This window comes from Saccharomyces mikatae (assembly GCF_947241705.1).
Source record: "Saccharomyces mikatae IFO 1815 strain IFO1815 genome assembly, chromosome: 4".
NCBI lineage: Eukaryota > Fungi > Ascomycota > Saccharomycetes > Saccharomycetales > Saccharomycetaceae > Saccharomyces > Saccharomyces mikatae.
Genome location: NC_079259.1, coordinates 412,528 through 435,472, shown reverse-complemented (window position 1 = coordinate 435,472; position 22,945 = coordinate 412,528). Strand labels below are relative to the sequence as shown.

Here is a 22,945-nt window from a genome sequence, read left to right as displayed (position 1 = left end):
ATTAAACATAGTCATTATGAAGAAAATCTTGACTTAATAAAAGAACCAAATGAATTTTGGTGTGAAACTTGTAAAGTTTCAAAAGCCACGAGAAGGAACCATTATAAAGGATCTATGAACGAACACAGTATCGATCATGAACCAGGTTCATCGTGGTGCATGGATATCTTTGGTCCAGTATCAAATTCGAACTCGGATACGAAAAGATACATGCTTATTATGGTTGATAACAATACAAGATATTGTATCACCTCCACACATTACAACAAAAATGCTGAAACTATTTTGGCTCAGATCAAGAAAAATATTCAGTATGTGGAAACTCAATTTGACAGAAAGGTCAGAGAAATCAATTCAGATCAAGGAACTGAATTTACAAATGATCAGATAGCAAAATATTTTGTTTCAAAAGGAATTCATCATATTTTTTCTGCTACACAAGATCATGCTGCCAATGGAAGAGCAGAGAGATACATCAGAACTATCGTTACTGATGCAACAACATTGTTAAAACATAGTAAATTACGTATTAAATTTTGGGAATACGCAGTGACATCTGCTACCAATGTACGCAATTGTTTAGAAAACAAAGCCACAGGTCAACTGCCACTACAGGCAATCTCTAGTCAACCTGTGAAAGTGAGATTCATGTCCTTTTTACCCTTCGGAGAACAAGGAATAATTTGGAATCATAATCACAATAAACTAAAACCATCAGGACTTCGTGCTATAATATTATGCAAAGATCCTAATAGTCACGGATACAAATTTTTTGTACCATCTATTAAAAAAATTCTCACTTCAGATAATTACACAATTCCAGACTATGCAGTGGATCCAATATTAAGGAACACACAGAACATATACCCAGATGATCAAAGTAGATCAGATTCCATCAATGAAGCAGAAAACTCAGATGCTGTTTCCAGGTTATATGATGCATTGGAAAATTACGAAGATGACCATAAACAAGTTACACTACTTACAGACTTGTTCACCACAGAAGAATTAGCTCAGATTGAATTAAATGCTAAGTACCCATCTCCTAGTGATAATCTAGAAGGTAATTTAGACTACGTCTTTGCTAACATAGAAGAAGAGGAAGAAGACGAATACAATCATGTGAAAAACATGGATATAGATTCAGATCTTCACTCAAAAGAAAAGATCACTACTGAAAGCGATCGAAACGAAATTAATAAATCAAGTAATACTGATGAGGATATTCTCGATGAAAATGTTTATAGAGTCCCCACGGCACTACAAGGGAACCTTGTTGGAAGCCAGAACAGCATAAACATCAACAATGATGATAATATTGCTAGCAGAACTCATAGGAAGATCAGTGGAAAGGAAATAAATTACAAGGAATCATCAGAAGATGAGAGCGATTATATTTCACATGATCCTACTAATGAATCAGTTACAGTTGCAAGTAATAAGGACAATGTAACAGATGATAATATCTTACAATCACAACAAGAATTATTCGAAAACATTGTTGATCCAGAAGTATTATTTGAACAAGATTTAGATTCAAAAACCTCAAGTTATGACACCTCTCAATACGTAGATGTTCAAACTGAATCAAATGTTACATCATTAAAGGACAATGATGTTCAAAATGATGACTATTCTACTCACGAAGAAAGTCATCACCTGCCCCTGGTTATAAATGTTATGGACAATACTGACCAAACACAGGTTGAATCAAACAAGGTAGAAAACAAAAATAACTCTGATACAAGTATCTCATTGGAAGGTAATAATGAAGAGTTAGTACAAGTGATGGAAAATAGCGAAGCGGAAAAACAGAATGCTACACTAAAATCATCAATAATAACAGATGAAACAATTGAGTCAGAAAAACCAGCAATAAACAAAGCTGGATTCCTGAATAAAACGTTTAATTCTTTGAATAAGAAAAGAAAGCGGCCTGTTGAAAACAGGACCTCGTTTCATGACATGGTTGAAAGAGACAATAAGCGTCAGAGAAAGAATATAATTAAATTACTTCCGGATAACACAGAAACAAGTTCTGCACCGAGAATTAAAACCATATACTACAATGAAGCTATTTCAGGAAATGCTGATCTCAAAGAAAAACATGCTTATAAAGAGGCATACAGGAAAGAATTACAGAATCTCAAGGATATGAAAGTATTTGACGTTGATGTCAAATACAACAGATCTGATGTTCCCAGTAATTTAATAATTCCGACAAATACAATATTCTCAAAGAAGAGAAATGGTATCTATAAAGCAAGAATTGTTTGTAGAGGTGATATCCAGACACCAGACACGTATAACGTTATTGGAACAGAATCCCTAAACCATAACCACATTAAAATATTTCTGATGATTGCAAACAATAGGAATATGTTCATGAAAACACTAGATATTAACCATGCGTTCTTATATGCTAAACTGGAAGAAGACATATACATTCCACACCCGCATGACAGAAGATGCGTTGTTAAACTAGATAAAGCACTATATGGTCTCAAACAGAGTCCTAAAGAATGGAACGACCATCTTAGACGATATTTAAATAGTGTTGGATTAAAAGATAATACTTATACTCCAGGACTATACCAATCCAAAGATAAAAAACTCATGATCGCAGTTTATGTTGATGACTGTGTGATTGCAGCAAGTGATGAACAAAGACTAGATGATTTCATAAACAATTTAAAAAAAACCTTTGAATTAAAAATTACTGGTACCTTAATAGATGGTATTTTGGATACAGATATTCTAGGAATGGATTTGATCTATAACAAAAAACTTGGTACGGTTGATTTGACGTTAAAATCATTTATAGAAAAAATGGGTGAGAAATATAAAAAGGAATTGGATAAGGTTAGAAAAAGGTCAATTCCACACATATCAATATACAAGATTGATCCTAAAAACGGAGAATTAAAAATGACCGAAAAGGAATACAAAGACGGCGTGTTGAAATTACAGCAACTATTAGGTGAACTTAACTATGTTAGGTACAAATGTAGATATGATGTTGAATTTGCGGTTAAGAAGGTGGCTAGATTAGTAAACTTTCCTCATAAACAGGTGTTCTACATGATTTATAAAATCATACAATACCTGGTACAACATACGAATATAGGAATACACTATGATAGAGATCTTAACAAAGATAAGAAAATTACTACTATCACAGATGCATCAGTTGGAACAGAATACGATGCACAATCAAGAATTGGTGTTATAATTTGGTATGGAAAAAATATCTTCAATGTTTATTCTAATAAAAGCTCAAACAAGTGCGTATCCTCAACTGAAGCAGAACTTCATGCTATCTATGAAGGCTATGCAGACTCAGAAACACTGAAGGCAACCTTAACAGAACTCGGAGAAGGTGGAGATAAGGAACTTACAATGCTTACTGATTCAAAACCAGCTATCGAAGGTTTAAATCGGAGCTATCTACAACCCAAACAGAAGTTCACATGGATAAAAACAGAAATAATTAAAGAGAAAATAAAAGAGAAGATTATAAAACTAATAAAAATAAAAGGTAAAGATAATATAGCAGATTTACTTACCAAACCAGTCTCAATATCTGATTTTGATAGATTTATTAAAGTATTGAACAATCAGATAACACCACAGGATATTTTGGCCTCAACGGACTATTGATAATTAAAATTACTTAAGAACCAAACACATAGCAGATATCTGTTGGAGTACAATAATATATCTTTAAGGGGGCATGTTGGAATAAGTGATTACTACTATACACCTATTCGTATAAATTGGATTAAGTTATTGCAACTATACGTCTTCGTATAAATTGAAGTAGAAAAATTCTAATAATAGAATTTACTGCAGTAATGAGATAAAGATCTATTAATTGATCAGAACTTATTATATAAGAAGATGAGTTATCATCAAATTCTTATCATTAACACTCTGATTTATGTCTGAACCTTTTGGTTTAATATAACCAATCAGCGTGTGTTTTATATACCTCTCTTATATAGATTAAGAAGGAACGACTATTCTTAATTATTACAACTTACTAAACTACTAATTATCAACATAAATCCCTGAGGAGAACTTCTAGTATATCTACATACCTAATATTATTGCCTTATAAAAAATGGAATCCCAACAATTACATCAAACTCCACTATTATCTCAATTAGTAATCACTTATTCCAACATACTCAGTATTTAATTTAGATCCTGAAATTCTTTTAATTTTTATATAACATAGTTTTTTACACGAATAAATCACAAGTTATAAGCTTCTATGGCCAAGTTGGTAAGGCGCCACACTAGTAATGTGGAGATCATCGGTTCAACTCCGATTGGAAGCATTTTTGCATCAACATCAACTGACACAAAACCGTTATCACCATTGGGCGAATTAGCACTACTCTTTATTTCTTTTTTTGTCTATTGAGCTTGGCTCAAGTTTCAACTGTACAAGGTGCATAAGTATTTTGTCGAATACCTATAGAACAATTAAAAAAAGATTATCAAATCCCTTAATCTGTAATATGAAAAGAAAAATTAACATTATACTATCATCTAAATACACAAAGTGGTAATAGTCTTGACAAGAAGAGAACCATAAAGAGGGAAAGTTGGTTGTGGTTACTTAACTTCTCTTATCGTAACAAGAAGTCTTCGTCTAGAACTGTATCGACCTGTGACCTGTCAATTGCATTATCCGTATTTTGCCGTATTGGTTCATCAAAATCCACAAAATCCTCAGCGACACCTTCTTCTATCATCTCTTCTCTTCTCCTTGAAACTATCTCAACGAATTTTTGAATATGAGCGTCATTAATTGCTAGGCCCTTTTGTAACTGGAACCTTTGCCTACACATCGGACACAGCCCTTTAGAAGTCGGCGTATCAAGCCATCGGTATATACAATGATCATGGAAGTTATGATGACATACTCCAATCACCAAAGGACACTGATCACCTGGAAATTTACAGCTTGGACAAGTACCATTATAACTGGCGCGACAGATGCCACAGACATCTTCGTTTTCATCATTGTCATTTAGCTTATCGTTAGTTACTTTTTCATCGGATATACTAGGTATTTGCCACGTCCAAGCAAACACACTGTGAACTTCGTTAATTTTGACTTTCATAGTTTTATTTTTCCATACTTTGATTCCTTTGTTAAGCTCTTCCTACCAAAGCATATATTGTATGAAAAGAATACATCATTTTTTTTATCTTATAGACAGGAAAGGACACAAGGATTATTTTTGGACGCGTACATCCCAAATTCACCCCTCATATCAAAACGCAGACAGACAAAAGTGCATAGAACAAACTTGTCCACATGAGATGCATAGCATGAGACAGAAAACATTGCAAATAATAAAACCATAAAGTTATATATATATATATATGCATGCTTATAAAGGCAATAAGGTTTTTTTCATTATTTTTTGAATGATCCTTCTAAAAAGATGTAATAGGTATAATAACGTTCCTGATGATGGCTTGCTTTAACAGAATGGAAGAATGCCTTAAAGTTGAGAGGACTATCAATTTCCGAATCTATTATATTTTGTACGATTTTGTTTTTATTTTTAATTCTGAACAATTTCAGTTATTTGAAGGCTTTTCATGCTGCTCGACGGAAAATTTTCCATCACTCCAGGACTGTAATGATTCTAGAAGTTTTCCTTGAGAGTGCAGTTTTCTAATTTCTTCATTACCCCCTCTTGATATTCCGTTAACCAAAAGATTTGGAACAGTTCCTCTCCCGGTCTTCAGTTTGATGTATTCTTGCAGTTCTTCCCCGTGCCCATGTTTATCGAGCTCTATTATATAGTAATTTGGTACAAATTGATACTCATTTTCGAGCAGTTCTTTCATACCCTTACTATACGAGCAGGAACTTTTACTGAATATTATGACTGGTGACAAGTCTAGCATGAGCGAGTACTCTTTTTGGACATTGAACAATTTACCTGTTCCTGACTGTTTATCGCTTTTTATAGCTGACAAACTATCATCATCCGATAATATGGGCCGCTGGAGTCCCACCTTCTGTTTTATTTCATTAATCTCTTCATCCACTTCAGAGCTCCCCTTATTTGTGGCAGAGGTCGGCACAGCAACGTATTTTCTCGTTGACTCTGCAGCTAAATTGTTCATTTCAGAATCAAAAAGTTCAGAAGATTCACGCTCCTTCGTCTCTAACGTCAAAAAGTTTGCATTCTGAGCTACAAAAAAGACCAACAACAATAGTAGCATCGTAATGCTTAAAATTCTAGCATTTCTCTTATTAGAATGTACCATAGTAGAGAAATTTCTAACGAATAGCAAACTAGCTTATACTTCTGAGTCTTTTATCTCACCGTAATCTGCTTGAGTGTTAATTGAGAAGTGAAATAAAGATCATACTTAAAGTAATGAATGAATGATATGCAATCTCGTAAACGTTCCGCTCCGCCCCAGGTGCCCCGAAACGCGTTAATGCGCGTTTTTCTATTAATAACAGCAACTGCGATCCAAAGTCCTGAGGCACACTTTGAATTTATAGAGCCTCCAATACTAACCGTTAAACTTAAATCAATTGCACCACTAATTAAAAAACGTTCCTCTGGAACATATCTTCTCGATCAAAGAAGGAGACAAGGTTGCTACGATATGAACACAGTAGTAACTAACCGATAGTTGAAACTACTTCGAACATTCCTACTGGCGTACTAGTTTCACTCCTTCAATCAAACCAAGCAAAACTAGACTATGCCACAACCACCCAGAAGAGACAGATATATTCTTCTAGGCCTTAATTGACAATAACAATAAGCTGCTAAAGTAGCGCATCACACATAAAGTCCTGCAGAGTTCTAGAGAAGAATCCTAAGCCCAGTCTAGTATAGGTAGCAACTAGCTTGAATAGCGACGGTGGGTTCTGGAAGCTTCCACAGCTGGCGCAATACTTCTTGTTAAGTGGCTTCAAATATATCGTAATAAACGATGTTTTTAATAACATCGTGAAGTATCGAAATATAAACAAAGTACTTACATGACCTGAAAATTGTGCTGGGGAAAAACGTATACAAGAGCTCAGAAACTAAGCAAACGCACAACCCATGTCAGCTCAAGATTATTACGGAAATTCCACATCGAAACAAAGCGTAGGTTTATTTTGAGAATTTTACTTTTAAACAGATCACGTCTTACTAACCAACCCTTGTATTCTCACTGCATCACGTTCGTTTCAGTATTCTCGTCCTACCGCCCCACCGCCAGGATATGAAACAGGATCTAGGGGTTACGCTCCCGCGCAAAGCCAACAACAATATTATCCGCCTCAGCAACAACAATATTATCAACAAGGGCCTCAATACTACCAACAGCAACAGCCTCAATACTACCAACAGCATCCACAACAGCCCATTTATGTTCAACAACAGCCAACCAGTAGTGGAAACCAGGACTGTTTAACAGGCTGTTTAGCAGGGTTGTGTTTATGCTGTACCTTGGATATGCTGTTCTAAACTATGCACACATCTTTTTGGTAACACAGTTCTCACATTGATCCACTATATTAAACAAAGCACGGTCGTACCCCTGATCTTCTAACCTTAAGTAAATGAGCGTGGTAAAACGTTCATGCAAGTAGATAATATATAATGATAATAATTCGAAAATGCCCTTACACACGTTCTAAAAGTATACTTCTTTCAACTTCCCTCTTGAACGAATCAGCTTCTTACAAGACTCTGCGGGACATAATTTAGGACCATAATTATCTGGATGAGCTGAACCTTTTAGTTGAGCCAATTTCTTTTTAGGTGTCTTAGATTTCTTTTTGGCATTATCAATCCTGGCGAAACATCTGCCGCAATATGCATGACCACACGATGCAATAAACGTTCGCTTTGATAAATCCCTGTCAAGCACTGAGGGTCGCGCTAGGGTTTGGTAGGGGCAGTGGAATTTGTATTTCGATACTAACCCTTCAAATGAAATGCCACGGTCCCTTTGACTCATTCCAGTAAAATCATCTGGTATGCCTACGCCCAGTTCTGCACCACATAAACAACAAACAGGGATATCATCTAGCGTTTTGGCTAAATCATCGTCTGTCACAATGATTGTTTCCTCTTTGCCATTTTTCATAATATCTAGTTTCATTTTTGGCGTTGTGTCAAATGACGCGCTATAACCTTCTGGCAAGCTGGCTGCCCTAGCTTCAAATTCTTCCTGTTGAGCCTTAGTTTTGTTCATTAAATTCTTCATGACGACGTCCCGTTCCCGTTCTTCTCTCTCTTGGATCATATCAATGATGTTTTGGGTGTGACGCTCTTCGTCAGCATCATTTAGTACTGAGCCACTCCACAAACGACTTAAAAAGCCATCATCTCCATTGAAGTTAAGATAGTTTGCAATTGATTCACGGAATACGCCACGATGAAAATTTCTTCCGGTTGTTCTTCCTTGTCTTTCTAACGCTTCTCGGTGAAGTCTTAAAGCTTCTTCCTGAGTATTTCTAACCCTTTCTATTGCCCAATTCTGCAACAGTTGGTTTCTGAACTCAGTAAATAGTGCCATTAGTTCCTCTTCACATTCTTGCAAAGTAACTGGAGCAACATTTTGTAAAATAGACCTGAATTCATGTAGTGACTCAGCATGATGGAAAGCACTACGAACATCTGGTGTATAAGATTGAATCCGTTCCCTAATTGATTGTAACCTAAAAGAAGTACTCGTATTTTCGTCCCTAGAAATCCTCTGTTGTTGTGCCATAAGTTGTCTTTCTGCAATCCTACGATTCATTCGCATATGACTTTCTCTACGAGCCCTCTGAATAGTTTCAGGTAAGCTATGAGTATGTTCTGTCCAATCTTCATCATTTTCATCAGACCGGTCCACAAATAAACTACGAGCTCTTGTGGCACTTCTTCTCAATAATTGCCTTCTTGATGCTGCCAAATCTTCTTGAAATTCAAATGACCTCCGTATCGGTATGTCTGTTGTCGTTGCATTTACCTCAAGCCTTTCTCCGCCTGGCAGGTTCAGGGTTATTCTAGGACGTGTCGTTCTCTCTTCAACTATTGTCAAACCATCATCGTTCTCATTATCGTCATGACTGTCATTTAAATACCCGTTTGCGTTATCCACTCGAATAGTTCTTGGAGCCTCCAATGTTTCAGAACCTGGCTCTTCATCAAGATCCACATAATGCGCAGAAGGATCAATAGGCCCTTCATCTCCAAAAAAGCGTCCAACTTCTCGTATTATGGTTACATCATCGTTATTACCTTGAGTATTGGAATACTCAGAAGTCGTTGTTGTATGAATCCTTTGGGCATTTCTGTTCCTTGAATCTGATCTGACAAACCTATTTAAAGCATCACGTCGTCTCCCTACCCTTCTGTCTGGATACAACCGGACAGGAAGATTAGCCTCGCGAATAGAAGCGTCTTCTTCTTTATCACTGTCAATCAATATAACTGCCTCATCTGGACTACTGGCCGATGGACTATGATCACTCTTTGTTCGTCCATTAGTATCACCATGCATTGTACTATTTTTGATTCTTGAGTGCTCCGCGATCCAAACAATAATTCCTAAACTAAACTTTTCCTAAGGATTTACTCCTAGATTGAAGCTGCTAGTGAAAGTTTCCCAACCTGATTATTACCAAGTAATGGGACGACACACTATTCCTTATGAACGAGACGTCCTTTTGGTCGTATATTGCCTCTCATCCATGATAAATAGTAAATACTGCGAGCTTGCGTATGTAATGATGTTACCTATGCTGAATGGAAAATAAAATAGTGGAAAGCGGCACATGCGAAATAATAACAGATGATTAAGTGAACCTTCAAGAATAAAATTTCATTAAATTGTTCTTAAGTCAAGGCCAAAGATAAACTGGGGAAAGTGATGTGCCGTACAGTTATTTTTTTTTTCTGCTGATCAAACAACTTCTCCACAATATGACTACAGACTCCAAAACTCGGAGAATAGTATTACGATTACTATATTTACTTGTTCTTAATAATCGATGACCAAAAGTCATCATATGTATTCATTTCTTTTTCATGGCGAATACGTACAATACTTTCGTTCTCTAAAAGAATTTAGTAATATCTATTTTACAAAGTCGAGGGTTACAAAAAATTTCAAATAGGAAGTGAATCTGAATGGGGAAATATATATAAACGAAACAATAATTCTGTTAATAATCGAATGAACTATCAGATACTTCTGACTAGTTTCTTTTACTCAACCTATTTCTTCAAACCACTTCTCATATATCTACCAACGACGATACAATGGTCTCTTTCGTATGGTTCCAAAGTCAATTGTTCCAATGGCTTAATACGTTCCTCACGTAACTTTTGAACTTCTCTGGCAAAAACAGTTTCTGCGTCTACAGTAGAGTCAATACAGTTAGCCTTGATAGAGATAACAACGCCACCTTGATCTTTCAAGAACATATGAGAGTTCAATGCAATAATACGAGCTTGGTCAGGTTGAGCAACATCTGCGAAGACACAATCAACCATACCAATCAACATTCTGTACTTTTGTGGGTGTCTAGCATCTTCAATAATTGGAATAATATTAGGTCTCTTCTTAGCCATAGAAATTAATTCTCTGCCCGGTCTGTGAGAAAACTCAACAGCATACACAACACCTTCTGGGCCAACAACATCTGAGACGTGAGAAACAGAAGTACCTGAAGCAGCACCTAAATATAGAACTTTTTTACCTGGGGCAATGAATAATTCATCTAAACCTCCCATAATACCGGCTGCCAACTTAGATCTGAAAGGATTCCAAACACGGTATTCAACCTTGGTAGGAGGAACACCATCTTCTTTTGAAGGTTCTTCAACAGAAATTCTCTTTTCACCATAAACAGATTCACCTGGGGCCATATTTTTGGTAACTAGCAAATCTTCTTTACCTCTGGCAATGTAAACACCAGCATGTCTATGTGGTTCAATAACAACCTTGGCACCACCTCTGGCACCACCAGCAGCACCACCACGAGAACCACCACGGGCACCACCTCTGCCACCGAAGCCTCCTCTGGAACCACCACGAGCACCGCCTCTGCCACCGAAGCCACCTCTGGAACCACCACGAGCACCACCTCTACCACCGAAGCCACCTCTGGAACCACCACGGGCACCACCACGGGAGCCACCTCTGCCACCGAAGCCGCCTCTGGAACCACCACGGGAACCGCCTCTGCTACCTGGTCTAAATGACATTACTGTATTAATTGATTTGAGTTTTTTTAATCGAAGTTGTTGAAAGCAATGGGTAGCCTAGATATATCGAGTGGATGATAATCTTATAGTTTCTCGAAGTATTACTTTATATAACAGTATTATATCGACGTTAGGAAAACTTCTTAACTATATAAAACTTTTCAAAAGCTAGAGAAAGGAAGTATTATACATTCAAGAGAGATGAGCTTTCCAGTTTGAAAAATTTTTCAAGAAAAAGAAAAAAAAATTGAAAAAAAAAATGAAAAATATAATTAATGATATCATTTTGTACGTATAATGTCAATGAATCTTTAAAAGGGATAGGAAGAGAGAGCGTGAATTTTTGAGAACGTAAGGTCAAGAATTAGAATTTGCTAGCTATCCAATGACCAATTGAGGTGCTTGGAAGAAGAATAATATTTGAATTCATTACTACTATGCCTGTCACTATCAAGAGTCGCTCTAAAGGGTTGAGGGACACTGAAATCGATCTGTCCAAAAAGCTTACTTTGGATGATGTTCTAAAGCGAATCTCTGAAAACAATAGAAACATCAGTAAGTATAGGATTAGATTAACCTATAAGAAGGAAAGTAAACAAGTTCCAGTTATTTCCGAATCCTTTTTTCAAGAAGAGGCTGATGACTCAATGGAATTATTCATCAAGGATCTGGGCCCCCAAATTTCGTGGAGATTAGTCTTCTTTTGCGAGTATTTGGGTCCGATTTTGGTTCACTCTCTTTTTTACTACCTATCTACAATTCCAACATTCGTCGATAGATGGCATAGTGGTAGTTCTGAATACAATCCATTTTTAAACAGGGTTGCATATTCTTTAATTCTAGTGCATTATGGTAAGAGATTATTTGAAACTTTATTTATTCATCAATTTTCTTTAGCCACCATGCCAATTTTCAATTTGTTCAAAAACTGTTTCCATTACTGGGTTTTAAGTGGTCTCATTTCATTCGGCTACTTTGGCTACGGCTTCCCATTTGGAAATGCTAAGTTATTTAAATATTACTCTTATCTGAAATTGGATGACTTAAGTACGTTGATTGGTCTCTTTGTCGTTTCAGAACTATGGAATCTCTACTGTCACATTAAATTGCGCCTCTGGGGTGACTATCAAAAGAAACACGGTAACGCTAAGATCCGCGTCCCATTGAATCAAGGTATTTTCAAACTTTTTGTCGCTCCTAACTATTCCTTCGAAGTTTGGTCCTGGATTTGGTTTACCTTTGTCTTCAAGTTCAATTTGTTTGCCGTTTTATTTTTGACCGTTTCAACTGTCCAGATGTACGCATGGGCTCAAAAGAAGAACAAAAAGTATCATACTAGAAGAGCATTCTTGATTCCATTTGTTTTTTAATTCTTTATTGCAACGTAACGCAATTAAAGGAAAAGACTAATGTTAGTTTTCACAGTATAGCGTTAGTGTCTCTATTATTTTGATATCGCTTACACATATGCTTTTCATATTCAATAATAGTTTAAGTACATATATTTTATGCTAACCGTTTTACTTTTTGTGACATTTTATTTAAACTTTTCATTATGCAAATATATAAATACCAAGAACCTCTTGTAAAGAAATGGCGTTATCATCGAGCCCAGCAACGGGTTGCAAGTTTGCTATTCAGATATTAGAAGGACATCTTTATCGAGCAAATCTGCCTCACTTGAACTGACGACGTCATCTTCATCAGTACTTTCGCCATCCAGTAAATATGTGTTTTCGTTCAATTCATTAAAGAATGGATTTTTCAGTAAATCTTCCGCTGAACTACGTTTTTGAGGATCCATTTCGAAGCATTGTTCCAAAACTTGGAAGCACCAATAATGATCTGACCAAATTTCTTCTTGATACTTTTTCAACTCATAGGCATCAATAGCGTCCATGCTCGTCTTGGAATCAGGTAACTGCGGCTCAATAGACATCCTATCATGTAATTCTTGTTGGAGAAAACCAAATGTTTCAAAAGCGATACTATACTCAGGAAAGGTACCTATGGTACATTCTTTATTGAGTAGATCATAAACGAATTCCTTCAATCCATTTGGATATCCATTTTGTTTATCCCAAATCAGCCCGCTAGCTTCAAAGCCTAATCCGTGCAAAGCTGCACATTTTCTTAGTTCTTTCCAACCAAAAATGGTACATAATTCCAACAAGGAATCTGCATCGTCTAAACTTTGAAACATCGGAAATCTTCTACCCAAAAGACTCAAAAGAATAACACCAACAGACCATATATCAATCTTTGTTGTTTGAGCTCCACATTTCATTAGTACTTCGGGTGCCCGAAACCCACGGGTGCCTGCTCTATTGGCCCGTTTGATTCTACGGGTTTCATTTTTAGGATAACCTTTTGTTAGATCCACGCCGTTTACATTGTTTAAGTGAACAACTTTGCCATTTTGTATAGTGACCATGGGAGGTGTTTGGTTGTGCGAGTTTGTTGAATATTGATTACGCATGATGCATGGGCAAAATTGTTCGTGATTTCTCATCGAATATCCGCCATCATGATTTGTATTTGCATAATTATCGTAATCGCCCTGACTAGATATCATACTTTTATAATCCATTTGAGCTTCTGCCAAGCCAAAATCAACAAGAACACCACGTCCCAATTCCAAATTAAATAAGAAATTTGTCGGCTTAATATCTCTGTGAATTATTCCCTTTGAGTGGACAAATTTTAATGCTCTTAGTAGCTCCCAAATATACTTTTTGATACCTTTTATTGGTAGATCTCTATAAAAAGTTCTAAATTCTTCGTGAGGATAATATGGTAAAACTGCAATGACTTGATCTCGCACTCTTTTTGCATCACATAAAGGAGCAACTCTTGAAGAGCCTGTCATTATGTATAGCAGATTGAGTTCATTGTAAATTCTTTGTGGCGATGAAGTCACGTATATTTTCTTCAAGGCAACATAATTCGAACCATAATTCCAGAAATGAGATGCGAATTTTTTTGTTATTTTTCCAGTGATATCTTTGGCTTTGTACACTGATGAAAAAGTGCCCTCACCAATTTTGTCTATGAGCTTGTATTCCTTTTCTAAACCGGGTAGATCACTATAAAGTTGGATCATCTCTTCTTTGATCTCTGTAGGTATATCATCGATGTTTTTTATCTTGCTTGTCATTATGATGAGATCGTTGTAAGATAAAGTGCTTCCTTCTTAATAAATGTAAGTAACAGCAACAGTCTATTTAAATTTAGAGCAGTTCGTGTTTTCCCGCTAACTTACAGGAGCTTTTTTTCTGTTAGTAGTTCTAGTATTGATTTTAGGCGGAAATGTGAAGTATTCTTCTACTCACTAAATTGATGCCGTTCAAGAAGACGCCACACAACAAAGAAGACGCAATTCTTGAGCTGGTCGGGAATAAAATGATTAAGGCTTATGTAGGTTTTAAGAGACTGATCCTGCTAAATAGAAAGCGATTTCGCCATAGAAAATCTTTTCTACACAAGTGTGCCGTTTATGATATTTATTTATCTTCAGAACTCGAGCCGCACATTATCTCTAAGCTTGAGAAGATACATCTATATAAAAGTCTAAGGAACTCGTTGAGCAGAAAAAAAAAGTGTACAAAGACGTCAGTAGGATTGAATAACTTTTATGCACTAAGTTGCCTTACCTTTCATTGCCAACAGGGACATATCAGCAACAACAACAACAACTGTAACTGCAACTGCATCAACTAAAATGAGATATCAACACAACGCGTCTTGAATTTTTCGCTCTTACTTGGAGGACGCGTTCCTCATAAACCCTTTCTCAGTGAAAGAAGTTGGAGCGACAACATCTTGGCAAAATTTGGCAGGCATCTAAATAAGTATCATATTTGAGAGGGACATTGCGAGATAGTTGAACAACTGACATACAATGTTCCGTTTAAGTGAGCTTTGGGTTTGCTGGTTCTTTTTGACACAATTTTTTGTGGGGGCATCACCGTTAACATTTGAGCTGAAAAAGGGTCGAAAAGAGTGCTTATACACGCTAACTCCGGATATTGACTGTACCGTCTCATATTATTTTGCAGTGCAACAGGGGGAAGGTAATGACTTTGATGTTAATTACGAAATATTTGCTCCAGATGACAAAAACAAGCCAATAATTGAGAGGTCTGGTGAACGTCAAGGTGAATGGTCCTTCGTAGGCCAACACAAAGGAGAATACGCTATCTGCTTCTATGGTGGCAAAGCACACGACAAGATTGTAGATTTTGACATTAATTACACTTGTCAGCGCCAAAACGATGTCCGAAATGAAAGACGCAAGGCAAGAAAGGCACAGAGGAATTTGAGAGACTCTAAAACCGATCCTTTGCAAGAGAGTCTGGAAAATTCAATAGACACGATAGAAAGGCAGCTTCATGTCTTGGAACGTAATATACAGTACTATAAGACCAGAAACACCAGAAACCACCATACAGTTTGTTCAACAGAGCATAGAATTGTTATGTTTTCCATCTACGGTATTTTATTAATCATCGGAATGAGCTGCGCTCAAATCGCCGTATTAGAGTTTATTTTCAGAGAATCAAGAAAGCATAATGTTTAGACGATTGTGTTATTGCTCCTGCATTTTTAATTTATCTAGAATGTGCGCTGTTCATATCAGGTGGCGGAAAGAAAAGTAGATGGCATGTTTACACATAAATAGCCCCTTTATATATGTACATCTTATACAATGAAAGACCTGGACTGTCTTCTGTTAGACATGTTACAATTTGAAGGAACTCATTTCAGACCGTAGCATTTTGTTTTTCTTCGAGAATTTGTTAAAATAATTGTCGTAAGTATAACTATCTTCCTTATGGGGCTCGCACTTTCAAACCTTCATGAATTCAATCAGAGTTTCAATCAGTATATAAATTTGTATAGTTTACTCCTTTTGTTATGTATAATTATTTTTTTAGTGAAGGAAAAGGTAGCCATACTGTCTAAAAATCACAGCAATGTAATATAACTTTGAAGGATCAGAAGCGGGAAACTCTTGATTCGAGAAAACGTGCTTACTCTACCATTGATGGATGTATTACCAAGATTTCCGAGCAGAATCCATCTGTTATCACTCGATGCTTTGTTGAACCGAAAGATAATATTGATGGTATTATCCGGATGGCACTCCAAGGTTACGAGAAATATGCACGAAAAAATTACTACAATACTATTCGAAAATATCCGAAAATAGTTGTCCTTCCTTTTATATTGAGCAATTATGATATGCTTCATATTATCGTACAATGCACCGTAGCGTTAATATTCTGTCTTTTTGCACTTGGAAAATGAACTAACAGTAAATAGCAGATTTTAGATTTTAATCTGTTACATATGATAATCGAAACTAAAAAATCCATAGTTGCCAACAAGCTTATTTCTCCATGTTGAACTTTGTAAGAGAACCATGATGCAAAGCAAAAAAAACTGTATGTGGTTCGTGGAAAGATTGCGTTATCCATGTGTTGACGTGGTAAAAGTAATGATAAACATCACCCCGACGTTGCTTTGTATCTTAAGTTGTTGCAAACGACATCACACAGACAGTTCAGCATAGAACTACTTAATTCGCCGGTATGATGCGTTACCGATAGTGGTTACGTCGGGTGCGAAGCTGTAGTATGTTTTTAGTATAGTGGCGTTAATGATCATAAAGTGATCAACTTAGCTTCTGAAGTTTATACGGATTTTACCTTGAGATTCGCGAAAGAAGTTATGCCCAAATGTACCAGATATTTTTAGGCGAAAGAGTGACCTAATTGCAATTCTAAGAAGGCTTAAATTGAATGTACATGATTTTTACTCTGTTCTTTACATTCTGCAGATATCAGAGTATTTTGTTAATTTGGCGGTATGGATTTCTAACAGAATCTTGAGATATATAGTGCCAAGTCCTTACGGGAAGAATTTAAAGGTTTGCCTGATTCCTTGACCACTGAATGTTCCGCGTCATATACTACACATCGTATTGCATAAATTGAGGCCGTTATAAAGCTGCTATGACAAAAGTCTTTCTCAATGGCTATAATCGAGTTCATGCAACAGCAATGTAGAATTATTATTAAGCTTTTATTAGACAAGCCTATATAACAGACATACAGAAAGGTGAGTTTCTTCATCAATCGAGGAAGGAACGTGCAAAGTCACCAGATAATCCTTCATAAGGTTAAGTCAAAACGGTTATCCATATGCGATACACTGTGCCAGTTTGAAGAAAAAAATACTATTGCCATCCTTATATTAAAGTAGTTCTTGAAAAAAGTTGTTGAGCAGTAATACTGTTGTAAATATATCCAAAATATCACATTCAAAACTCTTGGAATATCATTACCCCAAAAAACATTTGTATACTTCAAGTTATATTAACTGTTCTTAAAGAAAGTCCTCGAACACCCGTGACAGCTAGCGGATTTTCATTGAATGTGTTATTTATGATGAATACATGCTTGTCGTTATCTCTTCCAAACATTTGCAAACACACGGGTTCATTTTTTTAATGGAAAATGCATCCTTAGTACAGACCAAAGTTTCTAAAAAGTGTTGAGAATGACCAATAACAAAAACACGCAGAATAAAAATTGGTTGATTTTGTAGAATTGCCAGAACAAAAGACTAAATTTCCTGCTGTCTAGGTGCAACTTATTTCCACAGTAGTGTTCGAAAATGAAGATGTATTCTATGCTAATACTCTCAACAACATCTTATCATATATACTACACATACATGTTAAGGCTCCCTTGAAACAATTTATTTCGTAGTTTATCCAGACTTGGACAACTCTTGTTTGTCCTTTCAAATTATAAATATGAGTGGTGTTATGCACATTTATTACATCATGACTCACACATCATACACAGTTCTATTACAATACAATAGACATAAAAATACTATAATGTCTTACTTCTTGGGCAAGGAGTGTGCGATAACACTAGCAACTGATCTCAGTTGTTCATGCTCTTTTTCGATTACATATGAATTTGACTTTGAGGCTTGTTTACCACTGCATTAGGTACTCTTTTCTATCTTTAACAAAGCCTTAGTCAGGGTCTTTTTCGCTCCTGCGGGATCATTCAAATAAAGACCCCTTCTCTTCCCTACCCCTTTAGAGCGAGAAGGAGGAACGACGTGGAAATCGTATCATTTAAGCTCTGCAATTAAATCGTTTCAGCAGAGGGAGAAGAAGCAGACCAGCAGCGAAAAAGAAAGGTGAGACGAAATCCTTCGTTGTTTGGCTTTATTTTTGGTTTTGAAGTGCAGCATATTTATTCTTTTTCACTATATATAATATTTTTACTGATATTGCTCAATTTAGAAAGTGAATATTGATCAAGCATTTCGAAGAAGATATTTATTTTAACCCCGTATAGTTCACTAATAGAAATAGTGATAGGCACACGTACCAAAAATCTTACGAAATGTCTAAAGAAGACCTGTCTAGTGCAGAAAGTCTCAACCAAGTAAGTAAACCATTACTTAAAGTGAAGCTGTTGGAAGTTTTGGGCCAGGGGGACTTCAATCATTTAAAGGCACTTGTCGATAATGAATTTCAACCCAGAGACGACCTATCCGTGAAACAAGTCCTCAGTTTGATTCTACATTATGCTGTTCAGGTAGCTCCTATTCTCCTTATCAAAGAAATCGTTTCTAATTGGGTGGATCAAATAGACAATGGGAAGAATCCATGTAACAGCAATGATAACATTCACTTAGACTTGAATTATCAGGATGAAAACGGTAATACTCCACTGCATCTGGCCGCTGCACAATCTCGTTCGGATGTTATCAGCTTCCTTCTTGATCAGAAATCTATTAATGATTGTATTAAGAATAAAGCTCATCTACAACCTTTGGATATGTGCAAAGATTTGAACGTAGCACAAATGATTCAGTTGAAAAGAGATGATTATTTTTTGGAAACAGTTCATTCTTTAAGATCTGCCATGAATAACAGAAACTTTTCAAGATTAGATTCAATTTGGAAAAGCCCAAGAAATTTAAATTTATTAGATATTAATGGCATAGATCCTGAAACTGGTACGACATTACTGTACGAATATTCGCAAAAAAAAGACGTTGAAATGTGTCAGTGGTTGCTAAAACATGGTGCAGAAGCAACAGTTAAAGATGAGAAGGGACGGTCACCACTGGATTTAGTGAAGAATATAAGACTTCCGACTAAACCATCTAGTAGTGCTACTCCAGAAATTAAATTGAAAATTCTTCTTGAAAAGAACTTGAGAGAACAAGCTATTGTCCATGAGAATGTTGAGACGAATAAGCCTCCTACGTATAGGGGATTTTTAAAAAAATGGACAAATTTTGCGCACGGGTACAAATTGCGTTGGTTCGTTTTAAGCAGTGACGGAAATCTATCATATTACAAAGACCAGTCACATACAGATAGACCCCGTGGCACTTTGAAAGTTTCCACATGCCGTTTACATATTGATTCTTCTGAGAAGCTGAATTTCGAGTTGCTAGGTGGTCTTACTGGCACTACAAGATGGCGTCTGAAGGGTAATCATCCCGTTGAAACTACTAGGTGGGTCAACGCCATACAAAGCGCTATCAGATTCGCCAAAGACAAGGAGATATTATACAAAAAGAAGGCAGTACCACCATCCTTGGTTTTAAAGAGCAAATCTCCAGCCCTGATTTCACACTCTAAAACTCAAAGCTCTCTTCCCGAGGCTTCGCAATACTATCAACACGCTCTACATAAAGAGGTGATTCAGCCCTCCTCTGTGAGTCTTTATCGAAGACCAAGCAATAATCTATCTGTTGTATCTAGCGAGATCCAATTGAACGATAATTTGACTGAATCAGGTAAACGATTTGTTAGTAAAATGATTGAAAACCGGTTGGATGGTAATAAAACCCCTGTTGGAGTACACACCGATCATGCTCTACAGAGGGTTCGCAGTAGTAACACTTTAAAAAGCAGCCGGAGTGTCCAAAGTGGTTCAGGTGTAGCTAGTCCTATAGATAAGGTTACTAACAATATTACTATCACTAATAGCAACAGTGCGAACATAAGCCAGTCTAATACGACAGCAGGATCTAGTGCTTCTCTGAGTGATAATAACTATATTGATAATTTCGAAGGTGACGAAGCAAATTCAGATGATGAGGAGGAGGAGGACCTTGGAATAAACTTCGATCGTGATGAAGAATATATCAAAGCACAATATGGGCCATTTAAGGAAAAACTTGACATGTATGAACAAGCGATAAGTATAGAGTTGAGTTTTCTAATTGAATTAATTGAGCAAGAGGTACCCAGTCCCGAAGTTTGGCTTACAGTAAAGAAAAGTCTGATTAACACATCAACCATTTTTGGTAAACTGAAAGATTTGACATATAAAAGAGATAAAAGATTGGTAGACATGGTTTCGAAACAAGGTGATGTTAACAACGTTTGGATACAATCTGTCAAAGAACTGGAAATAGAGCTGTCCAACAAAACTGAACGTCTGGCGTCTATCGATAAAGAAAGAAGAGTTTTGAAAAAAATACTACATAAAAAATTATTAGAATCACAAGTCTCCGTTGATAGGAAGGAAACCTTGGAAGATGACCAAGAACAAGAATCAGATACCTCCGCGAGTACTCTCGGTCAAATTGCGAAATTCATTAGCGCCACAAAGGAGGAGGACGAAGCATCTGATGTTGACGAGTTTTATGATGCCGCAGAATTAGTTGACGAAGTAACTGAATTAACAGAAACTCATCCAGAAATTTCAATGTCAGCAGCTCCTAAACATGCTCCCCCTCCGATTCCAAATGAGGAAACTAACAAAATCCAAAATTCTCAGAGCAAAGAAAGTAAAGAAGAGCCTGAGTTTGAGAAAGCAAGCCAAAAGTTTGAAAAACAAAGTAATCCGCGAATAGAAGAGGAAGCAAAAACTGAACAATCATCGAAAGACATCAAGAAGAATGAGGTAACTTCACCCCTTATTGTTGCAGTTACAACGGTACAGAAGAGGAAAGAAGAATACTTACTAAAAGAGGGATCCTACCTTGGTTATGAGGATGGTATTAGAAAAAGGCTATCCATGGATAAGGACGATAGGCCCAAGATTAGTCTTTGGGCCGTCTTAAAATCGATGGTGGGCAAAGATATGACAAGAATGACTCTACCCGTTACGTTCAATGAACCTACATCTCTTTTACAAAGAGTGGCAGAGGATTTGGAGTATTCGGAACTGTTAGACCAGGCTGCAAGTTTTGAGGATTCATCTTTGAGGACTCTATATGTGGCAGCCTTTACAGCATCTTCATACGCATCTACCACCAAAAGAGTGGCAAAACCTTTTAACCCACTGTTAGGAGAAACATTCGAATATTCTCGACCAGATAAACAGTATAGGTTCTTCACGGAGCAAGTTTCTCATCACCCACCGATCTCTGCAACATGGACTGAATCACCAAGATGGGACTTTTGGGGTGAATCATTTGTTGATACTAAATTCAATGGCAGATCTTTCAATGTTAAGCACTTAGGTTTATGGCACATTAAGTTGCGGCCAGATGACAATGAAAAAGAGGAACTGTATACTTGGAAGAAACCAAATAATACTGTTATAGGTATTCTCATTGGTAACCCACAAGTCGACAATCACGGTGAAGTTAACGTTGTCAACCACACAACGGGTGATCATTGCAAATTGTATTTCAAAGCAAGAGGATGGAGGTCATCAGGAGCATATGAAATAACAGGTGAGGTCTACAACAAGAAGAAACAAAAAGTGTGGATCCTTGGAGGACACTGGAATGAAGCTATCTTTGCTAAAAAAGTAGTGAAGGATTGTGATCTCTCTCTCGAGAAAACCAAAACCGCTGCATCGTCAGCGAATGGGCCAACTGATGACGGAACGAAATTTTTACTATGGAAAGCAAACGACCGTCCTGAGGAGCCATTTAATTTGACGCCTTTTGCCATCACACTGAATGCCCCACAACCACACCTGTTGCCATGGTTACCCCCCACTGATACACGTTTGAGACCAGATCAAAGAGCAATGGAAGACGGGCGTTATGACGAGGCAGGTGATGAGAAATTTAGGGTTGAAGAGAAGCAAAGAGCAGCACGCCGGAATAGGGAGGAAAACAGCATTGAATATCATCCTCAATGGTTTGTTAGGGATACTCATCCTATCACAAAAGCTAAATATTGGAGGTATACGGGTAGATATTGGGTGAAGAGAAGGGATCATGATTTGAAGAACTGTGGTGATATTTTTTAATGTACTTTTTTCGCAGACCTTTTTTCTTTTTCCCTTATCTACTGTTTGAATTGAATTTGAACTAGCTGTATTGTATTGTATTGTATTTTATTGTATTTTATTGTATCGAATTATATTGAATTGAATTGAATTTATTTTCTTCTAGTGCACTTCTTTTTTTTGGTATATCCATTGTGTTAACACTAGAAAATATATTGTTTAGTAATATATTCCTTGTTGTACCGATTAGATTATTTGTTCGTAAATTTCATTTTTTCCATGATGCAATAATCAGTATTACTTCGTGTTTGTAAACACTTAGTTCCTTTGGTTGAAGTAGTGACAAGATCCGTGGAAGCGAACAGAAGAGAGATCCTTTCCACGGAAACGATCACGTGATACATATTACTAATTCCCGTTATAAACGATAATTCTAGAAAGTTCCGTTTCGGAAAC

General features: G+C 36.6%; 9 protein-coding genes and 1 non-coding gene across 10 annotated transcripts; 5 read left to right on the top strand and 5 right to left on the bottom strand.

Moving 5' to 3' along the window:
* The first annotated feature begins 4,270 nt into the window (after positions 1 to 4,270).
* Smki_4.trna4T lies at positions 4,271 to 4,343 on the top strand. The gene has a single exon. It is a non-coding gene; the product is annotated as a tRNA-Thr (tRNA).
* A 294-nt stretch (positions 4,344 to 4,637) lies between these two features.
* Positions 4,638 to 5,135, bottom strand: APC11 (anaphase promoting complex subunit 11; the record flags this gene model as incomplete). The annotated part of the gene is made up of 1 exon (XM_056226755.1): positions 4,638 to 5,135. The coding sequence occupies one exon, from the start codon at positions 5,133 to 5,135 to the stop codon at positions 4,638 to 4,640; it is 498 nt and encodes a 165-aa protein (XP_056080999.1).
* A 466-nt stretch (positions 5,136 to 5,601) lies between these two features.
* GRX6 (glutathione-disulfide reductase GRX6) lies at positions 5,602 to 6,300 on the bottom strand (the record flags this gene model as incomplete). Its single annotated transcript, XM_056226754.1, has 1 exon — positions 5,602 to 6,300. One exon carries the CDS (start codon positions 6,298 to 6,300, stop codon positions 5,602 to 5,604), a length of 699 nt encoding a protein of 232 aa, XP_056080998.1.
* Positions 6,301 to 7,100: 800 nt separating this feature from the next.
* Positions 7,101 to 7,508, top strand: SMKI04G2180 (uncharacterized protein; the record flags this gene model as incomplete). Its single annotated transcript, XM_056226753.1, has 2 exons — positions 7,101 to 7,145; positions 7,233 to 7,508. The coding sequence occupies 2 exons, from the start codon at positions 7,101 to 7,103 to the stop codon at positions 7,506 to 7,508; spliced, it is 321 nt and encodes a 106-aa protein (XP_056080997.1).
* A 169-nt stretch (positions 7,509 to 7,677) lies between these two features.
* SLX5 (SUMO-targeted ubiquitin ligase complex subunit SLX5) lies at positions 7,678 to 9,537 on the bottom strand (the record flags this gene model as incomplete). The annotated part of the gene is made up of 1 exon (XM_056226752.1): positions 7,678 to 9,537. The coding sequence occupies one exon, from the start codon at positions 9,535 to 9,537 to the stop codon at positions 7,678 to 7,680; it is 1,860 nt and encodes a 619-aa protein (XP_056080996.1).
* Positions 9,538 to 10,253: 716 nt separating this feature from the next.
* On the bottom strand, positions 10,254 to 11,246 carry NOP1 (rRNA methyltransferase NOP1; the record flags this gene model as incomplete). The annotated part of the gene is made up of 1 exon (XM_056226751.1): positions 10,254 to 11,246. The coding sequence occupies one exon, from the start codon at positions 11,244 to 11,246 to the stop codon at positions 10,254 to 10,256; it is 993 nt and encodes a 330-aa protein (XP_056080995.1).
* A 437-nt stretch (positions 11,247 to 11,683) lies between these two features.
* Positions 11,684 to 12,616, top strand: TSC13 (trans-2-enoyl-CoA reductase (NADPH) TSC13; the record flags this gene model as incomplete). Its single annotated transcript, XM_056226750.1, has 1 exon — positions 11,684 to 12,616. One exon carries the CDS (start codon positions 11,684 to 11,686, stop codon positions 12,614 to 12,616), a length of 933 nt encoding a protein of 310 aa, XP_056080994.1.
* A 263-nt stretch (positions 12,617 to 12,879) lies between these two features.
* On the bottom strand, positions 12,880 to 14,403 carry CDC7 (serine/threonine protein kinase CDC7; the record flags this gene model as incomplete). The annotated part of the gene is made up of 1 exon (XM_056226749.1): positions 12,880 to 14,403. The coding sequence occupies one exon, from the start codon at positions 14,401 to 14,403 to the stop codon at positions 12,880 to 12,882; it is 1,524 nt and encodes a 507-aa protein (XP_056080993.1).
* A 744-nt stretch (positions 14,404 to 15,147) lies between these two features.
* ERP3 (Erp3p) lies at positions 15,148 to 15,825 on the top strand (the record flags this gene model as incomplete). Its single annotated transcript, XM_056226747.1, has 1 exon — positions 15,148 to 15,825. One exon carries the CDS (start codon positions 15,148 to 15,150, stop codon positions 15,823 to 15,825), a length of 678 nt encoding a protein of 225 aa, XP_056080992.1.
* A 2,854-nt stretch (positions 15,826 to 18,679) lies between these two features.
* Positions 18,680 to 22,510, top strand: OSH2 (oxysterol-binding protein related protein OSH2; the record flags this gene model as incomplete). Its single annotated transcript, XM_056226746.1, has 1 exon — positions 18,680 to 22,510. One exon carries the CDS (start codon positions 18,680 to 18,682, stop codon positions 22,508 to 22,510), a length of 3,831 nt encoding a protein of 1,276 aa, XP_056080991.1.
* Between the last annotated feature and the right edge of the window lie 435 nt (positions 22,511 to 22,945).